This window comes from Sceloporus occidentalis, unplaced genomic scaffold, assembly GCF_023333645.1.
Source record: "Sceloporus occidentalis isolate IW3139 unplaced genomic scaffold, rSceOcc1.0.p SCAF_26, whole genome shotgun sequence".
NCBI classification, from domain to species: domain Eukaryota; kingdom Metazoa; phylum Chordata; class Lepidosauria; order Squamata; family Phrynosomatidae; genus Sceloporus; species Sceloporus occidentalis.
The window spans coordinates 1,379,689-1,402,708 of NW_028317006.1; the positions used below are offsets into that span (position 1 = coordinate 1,379,689).

General features: G+C 39.9%; 1 protein-coding gene across 1 annotated transcript; it reads left to right on the plus strand.

The window, feature by feature from the left end:
- The first annotated feature begins 10,890 nt into the window (after positions 1 to 10,890).
- LOC149300005 (retinaldehyde-binding protein 1-like) lies at positions 10,891 to 20,922 on the plus strand. Its single transcript, XM_089485789.1, has 7 exons — positions 10,891 to 10,902; positions 11,460 to 11,588; positions 12,470 to 12,674; positions 17,786 to 17,964; positions 18,480 to 18,638; positions 20,014 to 20,124; positions 20,764 to 20,922. The coding sequence occupies exons 1-7, from the start codon at positions 10,891 to 10,893 to the stop codon at positions 20,920 to 20,922; spliced, it is 954 nt and encodes a 317-aa protein (XP_089341915.1).
- The last annotated feature ends 2,098 nt before the right edge of the window (positions 20,923 to 23,020 follow it).

Sequence of the window (23,020 nt, forward strand, 5' to 3'; positions counted from 1 at the left end):
TATGCCGCTAAGGATGTTTCGGTTTTTTCCTCCTTCCATCAGCTCCATTTTGATGTTTTTAAAAGATGGTTTTTTCTACGGGCCTTAGTGTCTCGACCCTAAAGGGTCAGATATCGGCTCTAAGTCATTTTTTTCTTGAAGACCTGGCTTCTCATGTACTGGTTAGACGATTTTTTTAGGCCATTACAATTCAACGTCCTCCAAGAAGGACTCACTTCCCGTCATGGGATCTTACCGTAGTTCTTAACGCCCTATGCTCTGCTCCGTTTGAACCTATGGAACAAGTGTCGTTGAAACTCCTCTCATTAAAGACTGTGTTCTTAGTGGCAATTACGTCCGCCAAACGTGTAGGTGAAATCCAAGCCCTTTCATCCTCGAACAAGTTTACCATCTTCCATCAGGATAAGTTGTTCTCCACCTACAGCCCTCCTTTCTTCCGAAGGTTTTGTCAAAGTCCCCTATTAATCAGCCCTTGGTGCTTCCATAATTTTTTCCGTCTCCTTCCTCTACGGATGAAGCTAAGTGGCATATGTTGAATGTTAAGAGAGCACTAGAGTTATATATTGCTAGGACTTCCTGCGTTCGTTCCACCGACCAGCTTTTCGTTTCCTGGTATGGTCGTTCGGCGGGTAAGGCTGCCACTAGGCTACCTTGTCAAGATGGATCACAGAAACTATTCACATGGGCTACCATGTCTCTGACCTACCTTTGTTATCTCCGATCACGGCCCACTCAACCAGGGCCGTGTCTGCTTTTTGGGCTGAGAAGGCTTCCGCTTCACCAGAGGATATTTGCAGAGCAGCTACGTGGTCGTCTTTCAATACATTCGTATGTTCGTACGTTCGTCACTACCGGCTAGACGTCTTCTCATCCTCAACAGCGGATTTTGGGCGAAAGGTGCTCCAAGCTGTTGTTTCCTAAGGAATTTATTGCCCTCCCCTTTTTTTCGGGATCTTGTTACATCCCAGTCGTACTGCCACTGTATGACAGGAAAAATGGGAATTTTTTTACTCACCGTAAATTCCTTTTTCCTTAATACAGTGGCAGTACGGATTTCCCTCCCTTTATTCCTAATAAATTATTTTTGCAAGCAGTTTTGTGTTTCTTTGTTACTTACTGGGGCTGTTCAGGGGAAGCCGGGTTTTATGGGTAAGTAGGAGGAGTTCTCCGTGACTTAACCCTTTCTATTCTTTTAAGCATCTTGTCCACTTGAGAGAACACTACCCAGTCGTACTGCCACTGTATTAAGGAAAAAGGAATTTACGGTGAGTAAAAAAATTCCCATTTTTCTTTTTCTGCACCATGACAGAGATAAATACTTATAATAAGCCGTTCTTTGACCTTGATCATTATAAATAAATATTTTTCTTCACTAAACACACATAGGCAATTGTATCTTTGTATATATACACTCACTGGCCATTTTATTAGGTACCCCTTGCTGGTACCGGGTTGGACCCCCCTTTTCCTTCAGACTTAATGCATTTAGGCATGTAAACCTGTTCAAGACAACTTGCTGAAGTTCAAACCGAGCATCAGAGTGGGGAAGAAAAGGTATTTAAGTGAATTTGAACGTGGCATGGTTGTTGGTGCCATACGGGCTGGTCTGAGTATTTCAGAAACTGCTGATCATCTGGGATTTTCACGCACAACCATCTCTAGGGTTTACAGAGAATGGTCTGAAAAAAGAGAAAATATCCAGTGAGTGGCAGTTCTGTGGACAAAAATGGCCTGTTGATGTCAGAGGAGAATGGGCAGACTGGTTTGAGATGACAGAAAGGCAACAGTAACTCAAATAACCAACAAGGTATGCAAAATACCATCTCTGAACGCACAACGCGTCGAACCTTGAAGCCGATGGGCTACAGCAGCAGAAGACCACACCGGGGCCACTCCTGTCAGCTAAGAAGTGGCCAGTGTGTGTGTATATATATATATATATATATATTACAGTGAAGGGGAAAAATGTTTGAAATGCGTTATTGTGGATTTTTTTGTTCTGTCTCTCACGGTTCAAATAAACCTACCATTAAAATTATAGACTGACTATGCCTATGTCAGCGGGGAAACGTACAAAATCAGCAGGGAATCAAACATTTTTTTCTTTCAATATATATATATATATATATATATATATATATATATATATATATATATATGAGCAGAGACTGCTAGAAAACTGGGGTGTGGGTTGCAACAGACACACAATGTCGAGCATATAGTCAGCGTGTAGTTGGTTGGCTCCTTTCCTTTAGTCAGTGAATATATATTTGAATTGGACACCAATTTCAGGAACTCCAAAAAAATTTAAATAAATCTACTGTATAAAACTTATAAAAACCCTATCCTTGTTCAAGTATTCCGTTTGCGGGAATCCATGAGCATTTTGACGTGAAAGCATGAATTCAATTCATTTCTCTTTGCATACATTAAGATTTGACGGCTGCAAATGTACGTTGTGATGTTAAACACGTAGACTTTATTTAACTCAGACCTTTTTTACGCGGAACGTCTAGCATTTTTACTGAGTATGCCTTGTCGGCGATGCCAACCGGTTTGAAATTGCTAAATTATGGACATAGTTGGGGTTTCCTTTTGGAGCCAGCCTGCCAGTTCTGAAAACCCCCATGTAGTCTCTTCTGAAAGATTACCCTGTTCTTGATCTATTTTTTTTCTCTCTCCATTACATACATTTTCCTAGGCTGCTGTACGACTGAATGGCATCCTTGTTACTGAAGGACTGCATGATTTACTGAGGCCAACAGAGGGCAATGTGGGATATTCTTTAAAAACATTTTTTTTTAAACATGAATTTTAAACAAATCATATTTTTTTATGAAATGCATGCTTTTAGAAAAGTACTTATTTTCTATATTTTTCTGCATGTTATAAGAAAAATAAGCAGTTTTAAATAGGGTGACATTTTAATATCCTTTCATTTATGCTGAAAAGTTTAAAACAGTTTGGTAACTTATGCAAACGCTGGCTTTTAGACAACCTTTAGACCTCATTAATGGTCAGAAATACTAGGATTCATCCTGAGTGTTACCTGTAGTTTATTGACATTTACAAACAAGTTCTGGACAACATCGGCCCCTGTTTCAGAGAGCCCTCTTAAGACGTTCAAACATGTAGGGCCTGACAGTAGTCACAGAAACAGCAGACAAATATTTTGGTTTGTTTTTGGCCCATTCATTTTCAAGCAAAGAATTACATTCCCTGCCCTTTCATTCACTCTCACAAACTTTGCCGACCACTTCCGCATCTCCTTCTCATCTTATATCTTCTCTTTATCTATTATTATTTCAACTCCCTACTAACTGATCTCTGGGTTTGCGCGTTAGTGTGAGTGCCCGAGTGTGTCTGCTAGGGTTAGGTATCTGTGTTTCTGCATATGTTAGTGTATTTGTGTGTGTCTGCGCATGTGTGTTAGTGTTGAGCGCCTGGTTGTTGGAGTCAGTGTCTGTGTGCATGTGAGTTAATGTGTGTGTGCAAAGTGGCAAAATCGGACTTGAGCCGTCTTGATAAAGACCTTGAAGGGTTGAACACATCGCCTGTCTTTTTTTATGGTAAACTAACACTTTAATGGCTTAGGATAATAGGGCTATGTAGAGTACATAGAAGCTTGTGATGTTAAATAAGCTTTTTAAACATTTAAAAAATAATGAACAGCAAAATTGTAACAAACTTACAGCATTTATTTTAATACTTTACTAATGTATTTATTTGAGATGGTGACAAAATGTTATATTTCATCACTGATTTTTGTTACAGGTATCACTTTTTTTTTGGAGTTTTCAAACATTTTTAAAGATTAAAACATTTATTTGCAGAAATTTTACAGTGTGTTCATTACGATTTCAGTTGTGGGCCTTTATAAAGCAAATTAAGTGATTCTATTATATACACACAGTTATAATAATTTTTTTTAACCAATGGAAACAATTAAGGATTGTTTTAAATTAAAAAAAGAAAGAAATGATGGATCCACTGATCTAGTTGGTTTTGAAAATGTCCACCATAACATAAAACATGTTTAGTGGCTAGTTTATGTAAATATATGTAAGGATAATTTCATTAGTTTTATTCAGGATTTGGTTTTGTCCTGGTTGTGATGGAGCTGCTGAACTTTGTCACACCTTAGTATCCCCCTGAATAGAAGCTTGTGGTTTGAATAGAAGCAGACAAGCCTCGGGAGGGAGCAAACCACAAACAAAGCTGCTCTGTGCCGCTGAACAGCTTTTTGTTTTTAATTCTGTTTGACTAGGAACAAAATTCCTGCCCTATAATTGCTTAAATCCTTGTTCAACAGGAGCCATGTAAAAAGCTGATCATTTGTAGCAAGCTGGAAGTTGTCTTTATTTGACGTTATGTGTCAAAGGGGAAGTTTCTCCTTGTCATGGTTGTGGCAGAAGCAAGTTCCTGCTTGATGAATTAACGCAAACCTGGTCCCTGTTCCTGTACATGTTTCAGGGCTAAGGCCTTTAAATAAGGACACATTTAGGACAAAGGGCAATAATGAAATAAACTAAATTTAGGACAAGGGTTCTCAGCCCTTGTCATTGTAGCTTCTCAGCACAGAAGGTCTTAAAAATCTACTCATTAGATTTGGTGACACAGCCAGCAGCTCGGTCACTGGATTTGTCAGGGCTAGAATGATAGGTGTTCCTCTCAGTAGTAACCTCTGGACAGGAGTAAGCATTACTCTGCAAAATTGGAGTTAAAAAAATGTAATTCTTCCTTCTGGAAAGGGCACCCTTACTTCTGGGGTGTGGTACCTGCTCCAGAAGAGTTCATCAGAATCCCCTAACTACTACCCTACCCAATGCCTTCTAGCAAATTAGAACAGTGGGGTATTGATACATGACAACATTATATGACAACAAACAAGGCAGACAGGTCCTGGAAAACCTACATTATACGTGGGTTCTCTATCAGTTGCTGGATTTAAAAACCCTAAATTGTGAATATTTACCTCATCCTTCAGGGTGGAATTTTATTGTCCATTATACATTTTACCAGGGGTCTTCAGGGCTCTGGTAGACCTGAAGGCCTATCTTTACATATTTACCAATTGTGGATGCTTCCCAGGCTTTGCAGTGGGAAGCCACCATTAGAGAAGGATTCTCATGGTGAGTAAAACATACTGTGCAGGAGATTTTCTCCAACTTCATTCCATGACTTTACAATTGGAAGTGGCTTACCCTTTTTAACATCAGATCGACTCAGGAGACTAGTCTCTTCACCTAGGAGTATTTAAACTGAGTTCCAGGAGGAGGAATGACCCAGACTTTACTCCAGAACTACAAGCTACATCTTCCTGTAACACTTCTCAGGGTTGTCCACGAGATTCATCTAGAGGGCATTCCGTCTGTTATCATTGCCCCAAATTGGCCAGACTGTAGCAGATTTGCAGACCTTGTGAAGTTGAACTGGCTTCTATGAATGTTCAGTTTTAGCCTGTGTGTGTTTCTTCAACATCAGCTGGTTCTTTCCCCTCCATGCAATCTCAATCTTCTTCTTACTTCTACTGCTACCATCCTATTGTATGACATGATTAAAAAAGGTATTAGACTAGCCAGCAAAAGTGTTTGTGGCTTGAACAGATAGGAAGTGGTCACTTCAAAAAATCTCAATTACTGAGATCAATATTATACAAAATTCCCAACAATTTCAACAGATAAACTGGCAAACCTAATCACAGCAGTTTTTTTGACCATGTCTATTGTGTCAACATCCCTAAATAACTATAGAATGCATAAGCCAGTTCGAGAGAAGCGTATACATTTTTGTTCCATGGTAGAATAGTATTACATTAATAGTATTATTTTCTTGTGTCAGTAATAACTATAATAAAAGTGGATCTTAGTAAAATGTATGATGCCCTTTTATATAAAGTTTATATAGAGAAAGGTTTACCTGCTGCTGTTCAAAATTGCATCTGTTTTAAAGCTCACATGTTCCCCGTGTAACAGTTTTGCATAAACATCTCACAAAGAAAGAAACAAAGGTTAAATCTCATGCACAAGGGGAGCCTTTTGTAAACTGAGTGGCATTAACGTGTCTCTAAGGAGCTTGAGTTTTAATATCTGCGAACTGGGCACAATGTCCAGTAAATGTTCCTCTTTATTAAAATCTCACCTACCCTAAATAAGGTAACAACTATGCTAAATAATGAATGCAGAAAAGGTGTGTTAGATGTTAAATTATTATTAGTGTGAAACTATACATAAATCACATATCCTCTAACCCAGGCTCGACATGTCATAAGGCAAACCAGACAAATTTCCGGTGGGCTGATGCTCTGTGGTGCCTACCATGTACCTTTATTGCTGCATGTGGCAGATCCCATCGTAGAAAAAGAGAATATGATGGCAGTTAAGAACCATTTGTCCCATCTAGTCGGCCCATTTTCCTGTTGTAAGGCCTCTCTTTAATGTAGTCCTTGATCATGTCTTGGATTCAGAATAGATCCATCCTCTAGTATGCGGCCACCAGCTGGAAACGCGGCCATACACTTAAAAAGTATAGGATGTAAATGGCTGGCTGCATGGATGTTATTTATCAGCTGCTGGCCTTAAACTGCCAGGGCAGATTTTAATCCCCAGCCCTGTAAAATAAAATCCACGGTTTTTAGACAGTGTATATTATGGTGCAGACACTCCTTCCTTACCTTGGGACCCTTACAGAATATGTACGTGATGGGATTGCATTGAAAGTATCACTGGCTTACCCAATTAAAAGAGAACTCTTCTCCACTGATTTTATGACTCAAGTTTGGATCAAACAGTTTCTTATGCTGGCCACTTACAGACATTTGGGATACTTTGATAAAAGTTGGGCTTTAGACGAGTTGAATCAATGTAAACACTCCAATTTAGCTATTCTTCACAGGGGTTCAAATCCAGTTGAGGTTCTCCTACAAAAATGGCTGAGTTGGCCCCGTAAATTACATAGTAAGAATTGAGCTGGAGCTGCATCTGCAATAGGAATGCTTGACTGACATGAGCACTGCTGTTAGTCTTCTGCGCTGTGGCCCTTTCACAGTTTTATTATTCATATAACATATATATGTTATGAAGGCACTTAAGAATCAACTAGTTTGCCCGTTTTCTATATAAAAGCACAATGCAACAATCTATTCCATGAACCGCAAACATGTTCTAAAGCAAATCTCTGCATGAAACCTTTTATTAATACATGTCACTACATTTTAAAATCCAAAATAACCCACTGAACCTATTAAAAAGAAATAATCCTGGGTGGTACCACTGTGGAATAGGAGGCACTTGCACAAACATACCATGATATTCTTAAAACATTTTTAGCTCCTTTTTTCTGGTGATACATAGAATCTACACTTCCGATGGCCCAACGCTTATTTCTTGTCTCCCAGGCTGAGGGGCAGAGAACCAACAAGGTAGGGACAGTTGTCTGATAATGCACAGGGTCACAAGAGCCCAAGAGACACTGAATGCCTTATACCCATCTCCCAATGGATTGTTAAGAGGGCGCAGAGCCTCATGCTATTAACAGCCCAGACCCTTTGTTCCCTTCTGGTCCTCAGTAGCTTGATTGGGCCACTACAGTGTGAGGACATCACACTTGAGAGAGAGATCTATGCTAGTGGAAGCAGTTCACAAGGACCACAAGGATCCACATTCATGGTGGGATCTATGGGTCTTAGCGAGAGGGACAAAAATCTTTCCCCCACAGTTACCAAATAGGACCAACTGAGAAGATGACTCAATAGTAACCAGCTGATGGATCCTAAATATCTTCCAGCAAGAAGGTCAGAAGAAATGATGGAAAGGTTAAACGAAAAGGACATTCATGGACCTTGTTGTCAAAGCTTATTCAATTAACCACTTGTCCTTGTAAGTCCGGAACCATATTAAACTTGCATTTTATTAGTGCTTGAGTTAATGAGTAGTTTTATGGTTATCTTACGACTACACTAAGCCAAGATAATAAATTAACACGGATAGAAAGAAAAAAACAAGGCCACAACTAATGCATATTGTTTTACATGCAAAATTGTCCCAGTTACTTTGTGTCTAGAAGGCGAGATCTGAGCTTTGTTGTCAATTCCCCTTTCATAACTGCTACCAAATGAATGGCGTTTTAATACATTAGAATTTCAAGGCTTGTTTGTGAATGAATCATCTTTCTAAGTATGGAAACAAAAGAGGCAGTCAGATCCTGAAAACCCGGTATTATTAGTGGGTCACAAAGCAATCTTTGTTCCCATTTGAGAAAAGAGGAAGCATGGCATGTATAGGACATGCTTTCAAAGTGCACTAATTGTAATAACTGCGGAAACAATGATGATAAACGGTTGGGATGATAATTAAACACAAAGAGAATCTGCACTGAATCCAGTTGTTGCTCCTGAGTTATATGATACAATGTACAGGATTTGGTTTATTTTCCTCTAGAACAATTGTATAGAATTAAATCTAAAACGCCGTATTTGCAACTGTAACAGTATGGAAGCAACACGGATCCAGATTCCAGAACGTTGGTTGACCCTGTGAACTAAGAAAGCTAAGCAAACAATTGTCTAATTTATGTAAAGGGAACCAGGACACTGGACACTCTCTGTCCTTTTTCAGTTATGGGGCGGTGGGGAGTAACCTAATCTTTTTATTATTATTTTTACTTATTATGATTTTTAGACATGTCCCTAACTCACTTGCTATATTAATTGTCAACCTAACTGAGCCTGGGTGGGAAATATGTAAGTATAAGTTATGTATTATATCGAATCGATGGATAGACTCTTCTAAACATCCAATTCAAGATGAGACTGTCCACTTGATGAACAGAATGTAAATCAGTTCACTTTGCTACAGTCTAGACATCTGAAAGGATTATTATGTATCTGTTTAAGGAAATTTGCCAACATTTCTCTGACTACTTCTTTGTAAATCATTTGACCCCCAGCTTTGCTGAACCAACAGAAGTGTCACCCTTTCATTACCAATGAGAGTTTTGCTAGAATGAGGAATGCTTTTGTTTTATATAAATGGGGTTCCTAATAGGGCATGCTGAACACTGCATTAAAGGGCATATAACAAAAATGTTAGTTCTTGGGAATGCCCATTGGCGAACCATTTATTAACATTCCTGGTTGATCAAGTCCCGTAACGTTGAGGTACATACTCAAACGTATATAAGTTATTATAAAAAGGCATATACTCCTAAATGCAGATGACCTCCTGATTTCTACATTCATGGTACCTTTTTGGCCTAAATTAGAGTTATGAAATCCCAAGACCATTTTAATGGTTTGACAGACATTTTCAACAGTACTAAACTAGATTGTCATGCATTGTATAGCAATTGTCAGAAGAATGAACGTTTTGAAGGTTCTATTGGGTGAAATTCCCATAATTTAAGAATTTCTCTGGCATTGAGGCAAATTTCTTTTAAGTGAATTAAAGACCTCTCTGGAATCCAGAGCGTTAGCCAACGGTTAATTTGACTAATCCCCCTCCTATAAACTCCCCTCTCAAAGAGCAACTTCTCTCCTCCTCTTTTGCAACAAATAATGGCATCTCCTGAATGTTTTGTGCTGATTTAATTAATAAGCCTGACTGAGTAATGCCTTGTGATGCCTAATCCAAACCCAATGACTATACAAAGCTTTCGACTGGCTTCCACCGGGCAAAACACATCTTGGGGATTTTCTGTACGTCAGTTGTTCCTTTTTGATTTTTAATCACTTTGAGTTGCTGTCACAAACACCTCGTATCCCAACAACGCTGACTTTTTTTCCTGTTTTACTTTCTGCTGTTCGACGGTAAGTATATATATTTGCATTTTGTGGACTCCCTTTCAGGTTGTAAACACAGAAGGTCACTTTCAGAGAAGTGGAGTTGCCAAAAAGGCTTTGCCGTTGTATTGGAGCAGATAGCCTTCTTCATGTATTAGCATGTCATTAGCCATACAGATGATAAGACTACCAAGAACGGAAAGAGTTGATTCCCGTTGTAAAATTCCATGTTTTTACCAACTAAAACTGCGACCAAACTTTTTCCCTGTGTGATTCAGACCAGGCTTGGACAACCTATGGCCCTCAAGCTGTAGTATCCTTTTTTCATTCTTGTGAAACCAAAGGAAAAAATATGGCTATAGTAGATTTAAAAAAATAAATAAACTTTTCAGTGGGGGGGACAAATTAAAATGACTTTAAAATGTCATGAATCGACCCTGGTGTTTTATTTTGTTATGTTGCCATGGAGTCAGAAGTTATATTGATGTATGTGTTATTCTACATTTTAAGACCTGAGTTCAGCCTCACTGTAAGAGTTCTGCTTCTACTTGGTAATATTAGAGGAACCGGAGAGGTTTATATCCCTACATTAAAAAATACATTCATGTCACCCTAAAAATCTTCTTAGCCCCGAGTTCACTATGCAATGGTCTGGTTTATCACCAGACAATGAATTTATTAATATGCGTCTGGGTCCAACCCAAGGAAAATCTACATCAAGGATGAGCGAATTTATCAGCCAAACAGTGAAAATTTTAAAAAAAGGACAGTTTAAGCCACAAATTTTAAGCAATTACAAAAAAATCTGTTAAAACTATCAAGATCAACTTAGTGGAATCTTTGCGGCCCCCAAGGAATATTTAATATATAGCTGGTGGTTTCGTAATGAAATGTTTCTGGTGTATTGGTTACTTAATATGATAGCTGAGACTATACATGCCTGAAATGTTGAAGAATTATAGTATATATTGGAAGGAAGAAGTAGCTGGATTACAATATACATTAAAACTAAGTCATGAGGATAATCAAAGGACAAGATGCTAACTGGATTTTGGTATTTGTCTTCTTGTGATTGTTTTTCCAGCTTCTTGCGTGGACATAGAGGAAGTGAAATGTCAGACATTGTAAGTATTTAACCTGACATGAGAAAGTCCTTAAAAGTTTGCTTGGGTTTCTATGTAATTTGTCTCTGGTATTGTTATTTTGTAAACTAATCACTTTCCCAAGACTACTGGATCAGAAGTGTTGATGGCAATGAATCGATATAGTAATGCATTTTTTCTGGCTTCACAGATGTTTTAGTATGTAAGACCACTCCTAAGAGGAATGTTAGTTATTATAGAAAATTTAGTAAAATTTAGTAATTTCTATGAGAGAAACCAACACAAAACACTGCTGGAGAAACAATCAAGAGACAATGCTTTTTTATTCAGTTTTTTCCACCAAATTCTATTTAATTTAGAGTAGGATAGAAAACAGAAAACAGAAAATACCCAATGAGGATCTCCAAGGAAGAGAAGAGTTATTCTTTGTTTAAGTAGAACTTAGAGCTGTTCATAGATTTAATCAATGCAGATGGAATCGGACGGTTTCATTAGTACTATACTCAAGGTAAGATTTGAATGTACATGCGGCAGTATCTGATTTCAGAATTCATAGATGTCCGTATTCCTTGCTGTAGACTGGAACATATCGCATCGTGTCTGAGGAGGAGCAGTCGCTGCGTGCCAAGCTAGAACGTCTCACCACTAAAGACCACGGCCCAGTGTTTGGTAGATGCGAGAGACTTCCGGAACACACCGTGCAGAAGGTAAACAACTCCGAAACAAAGATTGCTTCTTCTTTAATCATCGGTGGTATTGACTCTGTTTATTAAATGTTTAAAAGAAATGAACACATAACAGTAAAATTTTTAGGGCTTCCTATTTCCCTCACAGAGGAACATTGCCCAATGTCCATAACCACCAAATATATTAGGTGAAGAAACCACATTTACATGCTAACACTCAGCGACATTGTTGTTTTTTTTTTTTTTAACGAAACAAATCAGCTACCGATTAATAGACACAACGGTGCCACTAATCACTGGTAACCACATATATATATACCAGTATATATATATGTATATATATATATATATACATACATACAGGGCCAGCCCAAGACAAAATGCCGCCCCCCCCCATTATCTACCCTTCCTCTCCCTGCCGCCCCTCCATTATCTACCCTCCCCCCACCGTACTTACCTTTCAGCAGTCCTGCGGTGAGTCTCCCTGCTCGGTCTCAGTGCCGGCTTGTAATGCTGAGCGCCGGAAATGACGTCATCTTCCGACGCTCAACATTACAAGCCGGCACCGAGACCGAGCTAGAGGGCTCGCAGAGGAGAGAGAGAGAGGGGCACCGAGCGGGTACTGACAACTTGGTAAGATAAAACCACTCGGCGCCCCTCTCTCTCTCTTCTCGGCTTTAAAAAAAAACAAAAAAAAGGGCTTGGGGCGGCAAAGTGGCGCCCCTTCAAAAGTGCCGCCTGGAGCAGTTGCCCCACTCGGCTCCATTGTCGGGCCAGCCCTGTATACATATATATACTCAGTTGATAAGAATATAGAGGGATCTCAATTGGTTCCTGCATGGAAGAGATACTTATGTATACAGCCATTTCACATTGGCATTTTCTTCTCCCTGTTGAAAAAGGCGAAAGATGAGCTAAATGAGACTGAAGAGAATCGAGATTTGTCTGTGAAGGAACTTCGAGAACTGGTCCAAGAAAAAGCCAACTCAGGGGATGATCTGTCCAAGGCGGTGGCCGAGAGAGTGAGAAAGGAAGATGACAGCTTCTTCCTGAGGTTCATTCGGGCCCGCAAATTCGATGTCAACAGATCTTATGAACTCTTGAAAGGTAGGCTATAACAATACGGCCAAATTTTTGTCATATGGCATTTTATTTTATCAAGGAATCAATGTATTAATAATTATTAGGGTATTCATCAGAAAAGGCTTGCAGGCCTGCTGTATGATTCTTGGTTGTGCTTGAAAATCCATGGTTTCTATCTCATTTATTGAGAGTGTACCTGTCCTCTACATTATGTCAATGACAATATTACCTACAGGTAAGTCATGTTATATATACATTGTGCGATCACTTACAGTTTGCTGCTTTTTCAGCTCCCCAACTTTGTAATACATGAATGTCCACCTCCAACTGAAGTATGAAAGAAGAGCTTGCCTGGCCCTAAATAATGCATAATTAAATTAGATTTGTGGAATGCATTATGCAGGATCAGCTCAGCCCTTGCAAGAAGAATAAACCCTGGATTGTACACTAATTCATTGTTTCACATTAAGGCCAAGTTGCATAACATTGTTTCTGACCTTTGTTATATTAGAGTTCGGATATACATGAGGCTAAATGCCTATTAATATTATTTTAGTACAACTGGCTTGTTTTATAATTAACGCAATATCTTATTCTGTAACACAAAATTTCCTCATAATGGTGATAGATTGCTGTTTGTCATAACATTCAATATAGCCTTCTGTTTCAGTCAACAGTACAGAGGTTAATCAGAGCAGGGGAGAGCTGGCAAAAAAACATATATGTATATATATAAAGGATCCAGTCATGAAAGAAATGCCAACTAAAGTGCTACATACTCTAGACATCCCGGTAGCTAGTGTTTGCAAAAAAACCCAAAATGTTTAACTCAGCCCCCCCATGGCACCACCTGCCTCCCCTGAATAAAGGACTCTCCTGTGATCTGCCCCTAACCAAAGCATTATGCCATCTGGTAAACCAGGCAAATGCTTGATGGGCCCGTGGCCAGTGGTAGCACACAGATGCCATTAGTGCCGCTCCAGCAGCAGATACAGTCCATTACTGTGTGGCCATGGGGTAGATACATGCAAACCATGCGCAAAAGCATAATGTGTGGTCAGGTGTATCCAGCCAGCGGCAGCACATACATTTAGCGCTAGGTGGCATTAAAGTGTCTATAGGTGGCTTCATTATAGAAATACATAAAAGTGCTCGTTAATGCTGTGGATGTGCCGTGATATAAATATAACATACTCTATTGACATATGATAAAGAAGACCTTGCTCTTATGTCTAGGTGATTTTCCAGATGGCTTTATATATTGTGCGAGTATTCCTATATCTTGTGACTGCTTTTATCACAACTTCTGGAGGGGCTATTCTAGGCATCAACCTTCCCCTCTGCAGAATTTTAATACATAAACCCTCGGCTGTCCGCCCTGTAAATAATATATTACAATAACTCAAATTACGTGCATCTTTTGATGTTCTTCACTTGTTTGATATGCCATCTTTCAGCTTTTTATTGTTCTCACCTGGTGACCGTGAACAAGTGATGTCACTGATTCTACTAAACAAGACAGATTGTTTTACAAGAGGCAAGCGAAGTCACGCATGCCTGCTTCACACAGCCAGGTGTCCCAGCATTAAACCGAGAAGTCCAGGCTTGTCTATATCAAAGGAAGGAAGGGGCATCTCACAAGGTTCCAATCTGAAAACAGAATACTGTCTGATTATTCCTAAATAACCACTGTAAACAGCGTGCTAAAGGGCCGACTGTTATCTACTGTTATATGGATCAATCCTCCAGAGCATAATAATTACCCCCATCCCAGAAGAATTAATGAATGAATTTAGGGATTAATGTGCAAATATAAATAAATAAAAAATATGACATATAGCTAATAGATGGGACATTCAAATGCTTAAAGGGATTTACCAAAGTACAGGAGGGAAGTTTATTTCAAAGGATGAGAAATGTTAGAAGAAGAGGTCATAGTCTAAAAGTAGAGAGTCAGAGGCTTAGGTGTCATATAAGAAAGTTTTACTTTACTGAGAGAGTTGTGGATACATGGAACAGCCTCCTTTCAGAAGTGGTAGATAATACAGTGAGGGAATTTAAACATGCATGGGATAGGCATAAACCTGAATCTAAGACAAGAGTAAGGAATAATCTTACATCGGCAGAATGGACAGACTAGATGTGCCGAATGGTTCTTATTTGCTGTCAAATTCTATGTTTCTACCAGTTTTTAGCAAAATACATAAAGCCGCCATTACTTGAGACCAGAAAACAGAGCCAGGTAAAATCTTTAATGCCTAAATTAAAATTGTAACCATATCACCAATAATTAACTACTAGTAGGTATGTATAATTGTGACACTATATAACAAAATGGGGAAAAAAGAAGAGCCTGGCTACTTGCGCATCTGCACATATCTGATCAGATATTCACTGGAACAGCATAATCAGGGCCGGCCCAAGGCAAAATGCCGCCTGGGGCGAATTTTAAAATGCCGCCCCCCCCTTATCTACCCTTCCTCTCCCTCCGTCCCTGCCGCCCCCCCCCATTATCTACCCTTCCTCTCCCTCCATCCCCCCCCCTTGTACTTACCTTTCAGCAGTCCTGCGGCGAGTCTCCCTGTTCGGTCTCGGTGCCGGCTTGTAATGCTGAGCGCTGGAAATCTTCCGGCACTCAGTATTACAAGCCGGCACCGAGACCGAACAGGGAGACTCGCCGCAGAGGAGAGAGAGAGGGGCGCCGAGCGGGTACTGACAGCTTGGTAAGCGAAAACCACTCGGCGCCCCTTTCTCTCTTTCGCTTTTTTTAAAAAAAGGGCTTGGGGTGGCAAAGTGCGGTTGCCCCACTTGGCTCCATTGTCGGGCCGGCCCTGAGCATAATAACAAGAGATTTCATGCAGAATAACAAGAGTGGCAAGATGAATGAACTATAATGAATGAGAGGCAAATGCAATTAATTGTTCACTTCCCCGCATGCACGACAGATGGCGCTAGTGCTCAAGAAATCATTTCCAGTGCTTACCTTGTAATATGAATAGCCGGTAAAAAGAGAAAGGAGGAGGAAAACTATTTGTATGCATTCAGTGAATTAAACATATCAGTTGGTTACTTTATTGCCAGAGCAGATATTAATTGCCACCCATCCTGTTGCAGAATGTAATTCATAATATGTAGATATATCCTCTGAGCATGATGGGAGTTGCAGTAATTTGTCAGTCCCTGTGTCAAAGGTGACTACAAATATGTGAGTTTCTGCCAAAAGCAAAGCATTGCAGCTAATACTAATATTTCTATCAAGAAATATCTCTCAGTTAACCAGTAAAGTTGTAATTTTTACTACACTTTTGTGTTTTTAAAAAAATATATATAATTTAAAACTTTTTATTTGAATAGGATCTTGACGCACGCAATCACAATACAGTCCCTTCTCTCTTTAAAATAATCAAACAAAACACTTTAACTTCGCAAATTCATGATTTGTTATTTGAGAAGCACAATGTTCACCGAATCAGTTCTCAGCACCAGAGACTTTTCTTGGAATTCAGTCTAATTCTGAGTTTTAAGGTTTTAAAACCCTCTTGATCGCAGTTTTTTTTAGAAAGTACATCCTTTGGGTCTCATATGTTTTAGAGCAACCTCTGGATCTCTGGGTTTTTAATGCACCCTCTGCATATCGGGGGTACATGGGTGCTATTATTGTTCTTTAATATTCAATAATAACGAGAAGATCCTGTTCAGTAAAATAGTGTTTTATGTGGCACCAACATATTCCACAGCGCTGCTTTAAGAACAATGCTATTTCATTCATCCCTTTGTCGCATCTATACAGGGCTATTTTGCAATTTATTTGGGCGAGTTGAATAAAATAAGGGGAACAGGTTCCTTAGAGGTCACATTTTAGTTTTAACTTTCTTACATCTCTCTGAGCATCAAGATGCTAGAAAAAAAATGAGTAATCCAGCCGGCAAATTATTCTGCCAAAAAATTAAATTATTGCTAAGATGATGCAATTTTCCAGAATTTCATTCTTTCTATGCTCCGCAGATTGGCTTTAGCATTAAAGGTCCCAATGAGCCGTAATAACGCACAGAGCTTGTGAACTCTATTAAAGCAGGACCTTGACTGCGTGACCCAATTGAGTATAATAACTGCAATGTGCCAGCATTAGTAACAGGACAGGGTTATCTTTGTAAATCGCAAACGCTTAGCCCATACGGTTACCCTTACTATCCAAACATGTAACAGAATGGACGCATTTAACACCTTCTGACCACATTAACTTGGATTTCCTCTGTCACAAACCATCGCCCCTATTTTATTTTAATATCAACTTTCCTTCTTTCTCTGCAACCTTCAGAAACAAAAGTGTTTAAAGAACGGTATTGCCTTAGCTTGTAAGCGCAAATGAAAACGTCTAGCAAGGCAGAAGGTTACCTCCTAGCACTTATTAAAAAAATAATAATAATCCTCAAGGAGAAATAATATTAAAACAGTTTATACATACATGCAAATTAGATTAAGAATACCTACATACAGAATATATATATATATATATATATATCTATATTATTTGATAATATTATAGATAAATATATACAGAATAACAGAATTCCCACATGTCAATAATGATTGAGAAATAAAATAAACATTTTCCATGAAATTCGACTAATTCAAAGGGAAATATATCACTATTTGTTTTATAACTTTTAACTCATGATTTGGATCTAGTCTAGTATGGAAATAGTATTGCTGGGTTATCCTTTCACGCACACAGGTGAGAATACTAGTGCATTTGGGGAAAGCTATAATGAAGCTATAACTCAGTTCTTAAGGGTTTGAAGTGCCATGCAAAAAGATGCTTAATGTTTGGGCAAATGAGAGACAGGGAGCACTTTACCTTACATTAAAATGTACAAAACAAATGAAAAGTGTGCATTTTGCAAGGTTTTTACAGGAAAATCGAGTTTAAAAGAAAAAGCATAGACCATATAGACATGAAGCAGACCAGCAGATAACTGCTTTTGCAAATATTTGGAATCCTCAATATCTCCTCTGCTAGTCTGAACTCCTAATCCACAGGATATAATGCATGATCTTCCAATGATATATATATATATATATACTGTATATGTTTATGAGAAATGCTATCTTTATGTTCTGTATCTTTCCATCAGGCTATGTTAATTTCCGCCAGCAGTATCCAGAGCTGTTTGAAAACCTGACGCCAGAGGCTGTGCGCAGCACTATTGACGCCGGCTATCCTGGGATTTTGCCTAGCAGAGATAAGAATGGAAGAGTCATACTCCTTTTTAATATTGAAAACTGGGACTATGAGGAGATCACTTTTGATGAGGTTTGTGTTTCTAATCGGTACTACTTTCTTTGTAATGCAGTAAATTGGTTTAACAATAGAATACTTCACAGGGATTTTTCCTTGTGATATCCTGAAAAAACATTAGTGCATTTTCAAGGTTATCTAGCAAACAGTGGGGGTATTTAGTGTTGGCGTTATTATTATGCGGTAGTTAACTTATGTGGCAGATGGATCTCCTACACCCTTTCGACTACTAGATACCTTTCCACCAGAGACTGATCATAATCAAGGGGTATGAGAGATAAAGGTTGCCATTAGAACAGAACCTTCTTTCCCTGCTTCTTCTCAAGTGAATTATTACCAGAAGGTCACCTTTGTCTTCTACCGGTTAAGAGGATGATGGTTTGTGAAATACAATAGACCGTATGGTTGTTGGCAAGCAAGAGGCTGTCTGTGACCCTGTATCTTAGCTGCACCTGTGCATTGAGATTTGTTGTAAGGGTAGACTTTCTAGTTTATGGTTTGACTAAATATTTACGCAATATGTATTTCAGATCCTTCGAGCTTACTGCATTATTTTGGAGAGCCTGCTGGAAAATGAAGAAACACAAATTAATGGCTTCTGCATTATTGAGAATTTTAAGGGGTTCACGATGCAGCAAGCTTCAGGCATCAAGCCATATGAGTTGAAGAAAATGGTAGACATGTTACAGGTAAACGCAGCATAATAGAAGAAGCTAAAGAGACAATTTTTAGGAGGCAAAAGTGGAGGAGCCTTCCATACCTCTGCCTAGCCACTAACCTATTTTAGGTCACATTCCAGCCATTTCCAAACACACCCATCCCAAATTGTATTTAAATATCATTTGTTTTCTCCTTGCTTCCTACCTACAAAGCGTAATGAAAAGCAAAATTTTTAGGTTCAGCGCTGAACTAAGCCTGACCGCAGGAAGCACATGTCTTCTTTACTGTGCCTCAAAAGGCTGTGGAGTCCTGAATAAACAGGCCACCAAAGTATAAATGTACTGGTTGCAAGGAGATCTCCCCAACCAGCCCATTGAGCCATAGTGCACAGGGTAGCCTGGCCTGCCCCCAGTTTTGCTGCAGAGGGGCTGCCGCTTTCCCAGACTTGCTGCCTTAGGCCAGTGTAAGCCAATGCTTGTAATACTATATGTTCTATGAGGCTTTAATGAAACGTTACTCACCCAGGGAGTGATAGACCTCATCTGGACTCAACAGTGTGTGAAGATCTGAGCATTCCTAACATGTCCCTGGATTGTGTCCATATTGACTTGTGCTGTATGCACTGTAATCGACACTTGATTGAATGGTTGAACTCTAGAGCCAAATTGAGTATTTGGCTCTGGTCTATCATCTAGTGTATTCAGGTTTAATATAATACAGCCTTTATGTGATTATTTTACGTTGTTGTCTTTTAAAGACTATGGTATTGTACATTGGATGTTAAAATTACAGCTGTCTGTCTTGTTAATCTGTAGGTCTGAAAGAGTGTACACATCTGTAAGAAGGATAAAGGCAATGGCCTATGCTAGCCTAGGCTGGAGGCAGCAGTCCCCCTGTCACAAAACTGGGGCAGATTGCCCTACTTGTCTGATCTCCCCATCCAGCGCATTTATACTATGGAGGACTGTGTCTAGCTGGCACAGCTTCAACAGTACGCGGTACTCGGCACGGCACATCCTTAACAAGCAGAGCTCACTGAAACCATGTGCTGGCGCTCAACAGTGAAGGTGGCTGCCCTGGGTCAGACCTAGGAAAGTGCCCAACATAAATACATAGCTCGCAAAGAACATCAATCCCATTCTCTAATATGTTACGTAGATAAGCCATGGCAGATTTGTAATTTCATTCTTCACTCTAAATTATTTATTCATAAAAAGTACATACCTTAGAAAACACATATTAAGATGCTTGTATTAGTTTCTATGGCAACAACCTCAGTATCTGCATGGAAATCAATTCTTATTTGTGAGGATGCCATCAGAATATTATAATAATTCCTTACTACACTCAAATCTGCTTCCCAGATTTGGCCGAATTATCTTAATGTCTCTTTTCTTCCATCAGGACTCATTTCCTGCTAGATTTAAGGCCGTTCATTTCATCCATCAACCCTGGTACTTTACCACCACCTACAATGTGGTGAAACCCTTCCTGAAGAGCAAGCTTCTTGAGAGGGTGAGTAGCTGTTACAAAAAAGCATCACGTTTATATGCATGGTATTAAAAAAATACTTTAAAAAAAAGAGAAGCTATGGGAACACCAACATTTATACAACCCATCATGAATTTCTTTCCTTTGATGACCCCAATGACACCTTGTCCAAGCCTTTGGCATTGGTGCTCCTCAGCCTGATACCTATAATGTATGAAAGGGGATGGGATGGGATCCGTTCAGTATGCGCAGATACACAAAGGACCTATCGAAAATATCCCAGTTAAAAAATATAGACGTAATAAAATAATTAGTGACTGTTCCTGTCCGCATTGCACAAAGATACACATTTAACAAGCCGCTTCTATTACTGACATACAGAAGCGGCTTCATCGTGGTCTCCTCCTGGGACTGATTACTTCCCTGTAGGCAGAAACGTTTGTGGTGTGATGAGATATGGAAGGCTTCAGAGTGCCAGCATGGGGAATGCTTGCCTTTTAATATAGCTATAGATAAATAAATGTATAAACCTACTGCAAATGTATACCTATGTTTTTCCGTTCCTACTATGAAGCGCTCCTTATGCTGCCGCTTGGCAGACTGCAGTCATCCAAACAGTTTTAGGAAAATCTGGCTATTTCTTGTGATCTGACCATTACTTAGGTATTTGTGCATGGAGACGATCTGGAGAGTTTCTACAAAGAAATAGACGCAGACATCCTACCAGCTGACTTTGGAGGGAATCTGCCAAAATACGATGGAAGAATAGTGTCGGAGAAACTCTTTGGACCAAGAAATGAATCCGAGGATACAGCGCTCTAATTATATATGTGTATCCAGAGCCGGCCTTAGGCGTTGTGGCGCCCTGTGCGGACTACTCCTCTGGCGCCCCCCCTCACTACCCCCCCTCTCTGCCCCTTCAAACTACCCGCCCTCTCTGCCCCTTCAAGCTACCCCCCCATGCCCCTTCAAACTACCGCCCCTCAAACTACCCCTTCAAACTACCCCTCCCCTCTGCCCCTTCAAACTACCCCCCCTGCCGATTCAAACTACACCCCCCCTGTCCCTTCAAACTACACCCCCCCTCTGACCCTTCAAACTACACCCCCCCCCTCTGCCCCTTCAAACTACACCCCCCTCTGCCCCTTCAAACTACACCCCCCCTCTGCCCCTTCAAACTACACCCCCCTCCCTCTGCCCCTTCAAACTACACCCCCCTCTGCCCCTTCAAACCACCCCCCCCCTCTGCCCCTTCAAACTACACCACCCCCTCTGCCCCTTCAAACTACACCCCCCCCTCTGCCCCTTCAAACTACACCCCCCCCCCACTTACCTTGTTGCCGGAGTCCTGCGGTGAGAGCGGGAGGCATCCGTCTTCTCGCTCTGCCGCGGTGCCGGCATTTCATGTTGAGAGCCGGAATAGTCCGGCGCTCAACATGAGATGCCGGCACAGCGACGGAGTCACGGAGAGTAAGGGGCGCCGTGCGGTTGCCGAGAACTTCACGAGCAACCGCTCGGCGCCCCTGACCGGGACTTAGATTTAAGCATCGGTTTTTTTTTAAAACTTTATTTAACATGAATGATGTTAAATAAAGTTTTTTTTAAAAAAACACACAAAAAAAAAAAACGATGCTTTAATCTAAGTCCCGGTCAGGCGCCCCTGCAACCATGGCGCCCTGTGCGGTCACACAGGTCGCACACCCCTAAGGCCGGCCCTGAGTGTATCAAGTATGGTTTTAGGACAAATTCCCCAAACTAGCGCTATATAAATATTGACTTTATTTAGAATTGATTATGCAGAATCTTTATGTACAGCAGGGCTGTAATGATCCACAAAGTATTTTGTAGGTAAGTTGTAAGAGATTTAAAAGCATTATATGAGATAGGTATAGAGGAACCCAGGGGGTGTTGGCAGACGTATGAGACAAATATATATATTTTACATTCTTTAAGTATATAAAGGCATAGGAAATGTAGCCTGCAACCTGTATAACTTGGTCAGGTTCACGCTGGTAAATTTTATTTTCTAAGCATATGAGACAAGTGATGTTGAGCAAATAGCTTATTAAAACTGTCATGAAAAACTGATGACTCATTAAAAGAGGTTACCATGCCAATATCTTTTTTTGTGACATTTCCCTTTAAGCGGCATAAGAATATTGGATCTAGCATATGTAATAATATGCTTTTGGTTTATGATGAGCACCAGTGTGAAGCCCCAGTGCCTCCGCATGACCACTCTGCTGGTACTCATGGCTAGCGAGTAATGCTTCTGCAAAACTGAATTTAACCCCTTCATGACAAAGCCCGTACATGTACGGGCTCAAAACGCATTGTTTTCAATGGGTTTAGGGACCGCCTATGTTCCTTAAGGGGTTAATACTCCTACGCTCTAGTGAACATAGTGCAGCCCTGGCTTATGTTTCATTCCATATAGAATACCGCATACGTGCTATACACTTACTCTTATAACAGATAATCTAGGCAATGCATTTCTGAGGTGTAAACGCTACTATGCTATTAATGCTTCATGTAGATTTTCCATTGTATATAATGGAATTGGTTAAACGTGTGCGATTTGTCCTACTTTAAAACTGGAATAAATCAAATCTACATCAAATTATAATGTTTTTTTTCTCTTTTAACTTCCACACAATAACACATCTGCAAAATGTCACAGTTTGAGGTGGTAGTGTTATAAGCATGACATCATCATACAGTATATGCTGATTGATTCACCTTAGGGAGAAAGCTGGCATCATCCGACACAAGGGTGGGCCCAGTCAAAAGACCCGTTAACACAGCAGGTTGGTACAGCAGACCAGACTAACAAATTCCCCAAAAAGGTGGCTGCAAGCCCCATATTAGGAGCACAGAAAGAATCCAGACATGGTGTAAATGATGTATACAATCCTTTGTG

Coding starts and splice junctions, on each gene's coding strand:
- LOC149300005 (XM_089485789.1), top strand. Junction 12,675..17,785: donor ATCTTATGAACTCTTGAAAG/GTAGGCTATAAC, acceptor TCTTTCCATCAG/GCTATGTTAATTTCCGCCAG. Junction 20,125..20,763: donor AGAGCAAGCTTCTTGAGAGG/GTGAGTAGCTGT, acceptor ACCATTACTTAG/GTATTTGTGCATGGAGACGA.